General features: G+C 42.1%; 1 protein-coding gene across 2 annotated transcripts in view; it reads left to right on the plus strand.

Annotated features, from left to right (window-relative positions):
* sema4c (sema domain, immunoglobulin domain (Ig), transmembrane domain (TM) and short cytoplasmic domain, (semaphorin) 4C) overlaps positions 1–7,163 on the plus strand; it is a 70,027-nt gene extending 62,864 nt beyond the window's left edge. For both annotated transcript variants that reach the window (XM_016497948.1, XM_016497949.1), the window contains 5 exons: positions 1,283–1,398; positions 1,584–1,741; positions 2,026–2,117; positions 3,363–5,423; positions 6,098–7,163. In XM_016497948.1, coding sequence (XP_016353434.1) covers positions 1,283–1,398; positions 1,584–1,741; positions 2,026–2,117; positions 3,363–4,270 — 1,274 coding nt within the window. In that variant the 3' untranslated portion in view covers positions 4,271–5,423; positions 6,098–7,163. The remainder of the gene's footprint in view (positions 1–1,282; positions 1,399–1,583; positions 1,742–2,025; positions 2,118–3,362; positions 5,424–6,097) is intronic.
* Positions 7,164–7,516: the final 353 nt, after the last annotated feature.

The following is a 7,516-nucleotide window of genomic DNA, read 5'->3' on the forward strand; positions in this document are numbered from 1 at the left end:
TCCGGGAACCCCAGGCGGTGCGATGCGCTAGAGGAATGAGAGGCCCGCGGAGACGTACTCGACGGGGAAGCTCTCACCGTGATCCTCAGATCTCCCTGACCATGAACCGAAGTAGCTAGAACAGGGCATGGCAAGGGAGATACCCCCCCCGTTTAATGAGGAGGTATCTAGACCGCAACACCGCGATGGTCATGTTCCCGCACTGAGAACATGACTCATCCATGAGCGCTGCTTCAGCGTGCTGCAAGCCCAAGCACGAGACACAGCGATCATGACCGTCAGATGAAGCCAGGAAGCGACCACATCCAGAAACGCATGAGCGGGAAGCCAGCTTTAAAAAGACGCCCGTCGTTCGTGGAGCTCTTTTAGATATTTGCTCTTTTAGAAAAATGGAAACACTCTTTTAGAGAGAGCGCTGAAGCGCCCAGGGGAGGTCGCGGCGAGACCGCAGAATGGAAGCTACAGCACGCCGAGGTTTCTAGCAGCACTGGATGGCAACCCCCGCTGACACGCCGTGACATCAACGCCAGCTGTTTTTCTGCAAACACTGGCGGAGATTCGTCTTGAAAAACACCAACGCTAGGCTGTTTCTTTGCAGACACTCGCGGAGATTTGTCCTAGTAGAAGGCTCGGCTCCAAAGCGAAAAGCTGATGTACGTTTGCACGCGCTCTCCTTTTATACCCGCACTGCGGGGCGGGGTGCGCATGGCGAAACATGCACGCCAACTGTCATTGGCTTGTTTAGTTAACACTCGAAGGTGATTGGGCTCTCGGGCAAGATCCCAATTCGTCAGTCATGACTGACGTAACGTCGAACGTGACTGACTGAAAGGGAACATAGATACTCTGACATGAGCAAAAGTGGCAGGGTGGATTTGTAAAGCAAACCCTGTAGCTCTTCCACTCTCCTCCGTTATCCCTTTTCCACACTCTCCCTTTTTTCTCCATACTGAGAGAGGGGTCAGTGGCACATTATCTGTGAGAAGCACTGTGTGAGAGGATGGGATAAAGTACACACACACACACACACACACACATACGGAGTTATGATAGGTCATGGCACCAGCTGGGGTGTATTCAATTTTCCTGCCGGTAATCGGCGTAACCTTGTTCTTAAAATCCAATGACGGAGAGATATGCCATGTGTTGATGATGCATTAATGGACTATTTGTCTCTCCTCTCTTGCCTTTTTCCCTCTCTGTCCCCATTCCATTATTTCTCCCCATCTGCATATAATCTATCACCCCGTCTTTCCACCCGGTCTCATTGTTTGTCGTTCAGCGGATGGATGGCTCCAGCGTGTCGTGATTTTGGGTTCAGAGGCTCATGTGATAGAAGAGATCCAGCTGTTTGATCGGCAGCAACCAGTGGACAGCCTCACCATCTCGCACAGCAAAGTAATTTCTGATCTGTTCTCTTGCTGAGCCAATCTCTTTGAACCCAGCTCTCCTGCCTGTCTAGCATTAACCGGTTTTGTTCAAACTGAGTAGGAAAACAGAATGCACTGATAACTGAAAATAATTTACTTGCTTGTATTGTTTTCCTTCATTTATTCCCAAATCTTTCCATTCTTTCTCCACAGAAGTATTTGTACATTGGCTCACGCTCTGAGGTTCTTCAGCTGCCCTTGGCAAACTGCAGCCGGTACCATTCACAGCCAGACTGCCTGCTGTCCCGAGACCCGTACTGTGCCTGGGACAGCGAGGGACGCGCATGTGTCCGCATCGACCTCCACCGCGGGTAAATTCATCTATCTTTTAGTTAGTTCTGCCACTAACATCCTTTCACCATCATCCATCCACTCCTTTTCTCGTGTCTGTTGTGCTCTCCTTTTTGTTTTCTTTCCGTTTCTACTCTTGCTCTCCTCCACCGTTCGCTCCTCATCATTTTGCAAAGGCTTTCCCTTTCCACCCCGCTCTGTTCTCCTCCACAGGTCCCTCTTTGTACTTTTAAGCTGCATCCCTATAGCAGTGTGTCTAACAGCCTTCTGACACATCATCAATATTTGTGCTCCCCCCCCACAGCTCCACATCCACACTCTCGCAGGACCTCATGCTGGAGAGGTTCAACCGAGGAAAAGCCAAGTTTGATAAGCCTTTCTCCATCCCCAGTCCTGGTACGTCAGACTTACGCTGCCCCCTGCAGGCCCCCTGTAGTGAGTGGTTTTCCATTTGGGGTCACACACACGTTTAGGCAGTGTTTAATAAGGTCAATGAGATTACTACTACTACAAAAAAAATAAAAAAATAAAATATATATATATAGAGAGAGAGAGAGAGAGAGACCTTGCAAGCCACTTTAATTACCAAAAGTATAAACCCATCATACATTAATTAACATCATGAAGACATTAAGGAGTAAAAAGTAGAGGGGAAAAAAACTAATTGCATTCAAACATAAATCTTAAGAGATCCATCATCATCAATTCCACAGATACATTGATTTACTCCCCATACGTTACTAAAAGTTTCTAAATCTTCCAACAAGTGATAAAATGCATATTCTATTTTCAATCTTGATTTTATTAAACCCTTTAAAATTAACACAGCATCAGCTGACCCCAAACCACTGAGTTTACTTTTACGTGACAGCCATATTGCCATTTTAGCTTGTCCAAACAAAAAAATTATTAAAACGTGAACTTGTTTTCTATTCCAGCAATATTTGGGTCCATAAATAAAAAACATCATAGAAAAAAACCTCCCCCAAAGTTTGACACCATTGCTCTATTTGAGCAAACAATTGCTGTAGTCTCACACATTGACAAAATAAGTGAAAAATTGTCTCTGTTGCTCCACAAAAAGGACACCCTTCCCCTACCTGTGGATCAATGTGTGTGTGTGAGAGAGGGAGAGAGAGAGAGAGAGAGAGAGAGAGATTGGATTTTTTTAGAAGAACGTTTTTTAAAGAAGTCTCTTATGCTCATCACGGCTGCATTTGTTTGGTCAAAAATACAGTAAAAACAGTGATATTGTGAAATATTATTACAAATTGAAATAACAGTTTTCTATTTTAATACACTTCAAAATAGAATTTATTCCTGCGGTGGCAAAAAATAAATAATAAAAATAATTTAAATAAATAAATATTTTTTTTATCAAATTAACATTTCCTTGCGGAATAAAAGTATTCATTTCTTAAAAAAAACCTTCCTGACCCCAAACTTTTGAATGGTAGTGTATAATAATCTAATCAATAGCTGAAGCTAAACAGTACATTTTTGTCAATAGACCAAAAAATATTACTAAAACAAAGAGCTAAATGTAAAAAAAGACACTGTAGTATTATTTTATTACATTTATTTTATTATTTTAAAAATTAAATAAATCATATATTAATGTTTTCTGTTTTATTCCCCCAGATCATTCTAGGTTGAGAAATGTGACTGTGGTTGTTGGGTCAGATCTGGTATTGCCCTGCCATCTGGTTTCCAACTTGGCCCAGCCCTTCTGGGAGCTCAACGAACGTGAGCTCGCCCTGGTAGAAGGTGAGGCCGTGGGGCCGCAATTCGACCGTGCCCTCCGTGCCCTCGTTATCCCCCAAGCCGGCCCCCTTCAAGCAGGCCGCTACATCTGCTATTCGGAGGAGCAGGGTGTGAAGTTCCAGACGGAAAGATACCAGGTTGCGGTGGTAGCCAGCGCGCCCGTCTTCATGGAGGCCCGCGCTCCTGATGGCAGCATGGGTTTGTTCTGGGTCCTGGTGATCACTTTGGGTGCTGCTTGTCTGTTGCTGCTAATCGTGTCTTTGTACCTTCGTAGAAGACTGAAGTTGGCACTGGGAAAAGGAGCGGAAATGAAGCCGCTGGAGAGCACTTTAGTGTACCCCATTACTTTACCCAAAGAGCCTCCCAGCCGGCCATCATTTGTGCCAAGCAAGATGGCGAACGATGAGGATCGCTTCTGGGAAACAGGGGCCAATTACTACTATTCGGACGGCTCCCTGAAAATCGTGCCTGGGCATGCAATGTGCTCCACCGGAAGCTCGGCATCTCCGAGCGCCATTCCCGGTCAGCCCATTCACTCGCCAAGCAGGTTGAGCCTCACCAACATTCGGAACTCAGGCACCAACGGATACATCCGCCTGAATCTGAGCACGGCCGGAGAGGAGAGAACGAGCATGGGAGCGGGAATGGGAATTGGAATGGGGAGCGGACTCGGGCTGGGCGGCCGAGAGAATGATTACTCCAGTCCGTTCAAAGAGGAGCTCCGGAAAACTCTGCAGCAGAGGAGCGTGCTTCCCGACGCCAATCCCGAGGAGTCTTCTGTGTAGATCTCACAGGAACCACAGAAAACCTCACCTACCTCCCTCCTGCTTGGGGAACTCTCTTCATCCTACTCGCAACCTATTTCTTCTCTGTCAACACCTCTTTGCAGTGGCAAACATCTCCCGTGCCATAAGGCCACCACGCTTCACGACATTCCCAAGGATTATTCTGGTTCTCACACTACTAACACTCAACTGAGACTGAACACAACTCCAAAAACTTTTATAAATGTCTGTATTTAAAGGACCAGACCGACAGGGCCTCGAGTTGATCTTGGCTAACAGGCGAACACAGGTACATCTCTGAGAGGAACCCAAGATTGGCTATTTGGCTAGTCAAATGTAGCCATCAGTTGGATCTGCGTAGGGCAGACGTCTGACAAAGGATCTGAATCATTTGACAAGCTGGAGGATACGGAGTTATTTTTGACATCTAGAGGTTGCTTGCCTCAGGTGTTTGGACACGTTTTTTGCACCCTTTTATGGGTAACGCATTAGAGAGAGGAGACAAGGACATGCATAAACTCAAATCACTAGATGACAATCACGCTCTTTTCTCATGAGGAAAGCAGAGGAGGAATTATTAAAGAGAAGAGAGGGGAAAAAACAAATGTAAAACCGAAACAGGACTTGAATAATGAACAAATGCTTTGCCTTTCTTTCTTTACAGCTCAAAAACTTTTTTTAAACATTGTCTTTTTTTCTGAGAATGTGTACTGAGACTTGCAGCACTAATTAATTGTGAGGTTTTTCCATATCTGTTTATTGCAACTGTTAAAGAAGGACTTCTTCTTCTTCTTTTTTTACGATTAATAGTTTCATCTGAAATGTGAAAGATTACCAGTGGTAGTAGCATGAGGAAGGTGTGAACTGAATGTTGTACTGAGACTGTGTTGGATGTGACAGCAAGTGCATTATTGTATATATTTGGCTTGAACTGCCAAATGAAGTACAACCCGTGTTTGCCTACATGATAAACCAGGTGAATGAAGCCACATGATGGAATTAAACTTTATTTCTGGAATGGTATAGAAGACTCCGCCCACATTCTGAAGCCGAATTGTTCTCAATGAAAGGGATCCTTCAAAGACTACAAGGGACTGGACTTTTAAAATAAGTCCGGAATGAGTGGCATAGGGCAACGGCTGATCAAACACAGGTAAGACTACACCAAATCATACCTTTTATTTGGGATGCTTACTTTATTTGAAATTCTATGAAGATATTGAAATTGTACATTCCCATTCAAAAGTTGCGTTAAGATTTTTTCCTATTTTTCAAAGAAGTCTCTTATGTTCATTAAGGCTGCATTTATTTGATCAAAAATGCAGTAAAGCAGTAATATTGAGAAATATTATTACAATTTAAAATAACTGTTTTCTATTTCAATATATTTTAAAATGTAATTTATGGCTGTGATGCAAAGCTGAATTTTCAGCATCATTACTCCAGTCGTCAGTGTCACATGATCCTTCAGAAATCATTCAAATATGCTGAGGTGATGATCAATAAATATTCAAAAGGTCAAAAGAACAATGTTTCTTTGAAACAGAAATTATTTGTTTAGTATTAATTTCATTGAAGACCCCAAGCCTTTGAACGGCAGTGTATGAAACAAGCTAATTCTTGATATATTAATATGTGAGACAGGGCAAAAGATATCCTGTGTTTAATAATAAAACAACAATAATAATAATTATTATCATTATTGTTCATTTTAAATATCTATAAAAAGACCACAAAACACTGTTACTAGCCATATTTCAAAATGATTTTGTTTAAATAACATACAAAAGCTGTAAACTAACTGACTATCTCTATTTTGTGTTTCAGTGTGAGTTTTGCAACTCTTAAACAGAGACTAAATACAAAAACAGGGTAAAAACAGAAAGCAGAGGACATTTCATTCCATTGACTTTGATTGTGAAGACAAATGAAGGAGATTTTGATTTTTCGTGACCCTGCGGGTGGAGAGGCACTACAGTGATCATCACGGAGCCATACTTTGTTGCATGATGTTCTCCAAAATATATTGTATAAGTTTCAACAATAAAACAATAGTCTCATGTATTTCAAAAAAGGAAGAAAAAACAAGTTTTCGTAGCTGTGCCTCTTCACTTCGGGTGAAGCCAAAGCAGACTGCAGACATGTTTCTTCTGTTTCCTGTTTTTCTTTTCTTTTTATTCTCTATTTTATGTTCTGGAATTTGTCCATTGCACAGAACTCAAGTGTTGTCTGAAATCTTGTTACTTCTACTCTCGTTTTGGTGGAATGCTGTTCTTTGTGGCATGAGAGCTTTACGATTTTCTCAAGCGGCTTTCCATTCTGTCATTGGCTCTTTTCTAGTCTTCAATCTAGAGTGCGCCACACTGCATAAGAGGGAAGTTTACTCTTGTCAGAAAAGATATTTGTACTAAAAGGAATGCTAAGAAATGTCAGATTAACAAGGACCCAATCCTTTCTGCCAGGACTTCTCAGGGTGGGCTTCTGACTCTCTTGAAATTGTGAAATTTCACCGTTCTTAATTTCACTAATCGCTTTGATAAGCCTGTCTAATGACTTAAAGTCAGACTTTAGACTGACATAATTTCACTGAGCGACCAGAAGTGTTGCATATGCTTGTTTGCAACATGCATGGCGTTTTTTGTACTGACCAGTATTTCCTGCTTCATTAGAAAAAAAATACTCGGTTCATTTCATCTCACATGGCTTTAAATCTGCTGTTACTTTGTGAGTTTTTGTATTATGAAATTCTCTTTTCTTGCAATTCAAAGATATTGTTAAAAAATCTTTTTTCCATTTTTTAGGTAATTATGTTAAGTAACTTATTTTGCTTGTACAAAAAGTTGATATTTATTACCATTGTACATATGCCCTTATTTTTTATATATGTATATATCAACAGAAAATAAAAGTCGAGATGAGTTCACAGCGAGTAGGATGTGTATGATTATTTGAGTGTTCAGTTAACTTTAAAATGCCATTGAAATGTCAGGTGTTACATTTGCTTTATTCAAAATGTCTACATCAGGGCTGCCCAAACTGGGTCCTGGAGGGCCGGTGTCCTGCAGAGTTTAGCTCCAACTTGCCTCAGCACACCTGCCTTTAAGTTTCTAGTATGCCTAGTAAGAGCTTGATTAGCCGGTTCAGGTGTGTTTAATTGGGGTTAGAGCTAAACTCTTCAGGACACCAGCCCTCCAGGACCGAGTTTGGACACCCCGGGTCTACATAGTGCTTTTCATGATGCTTCTG

The sequence above is a fragment of the Sinocyclocheilus anshuiensis genome, unplaced genomic scaffold (genome assembly GCF_001515605.1).
Source record: "Sinocyclocheilus anshuiensis isolate Anshui unplaced genomic scaffold, SAMN03320099.WGS_v1.1 scaffold1276, whole genome shotgun sequence".
NCBI classification, from domain to species: Eukaryota; Metazoa; Chordata; class Actinopteri; order Cypriniformes; family Cyprinidae; genus Sinocyclocheilus; species Sinocyclocheilus anshuiensis.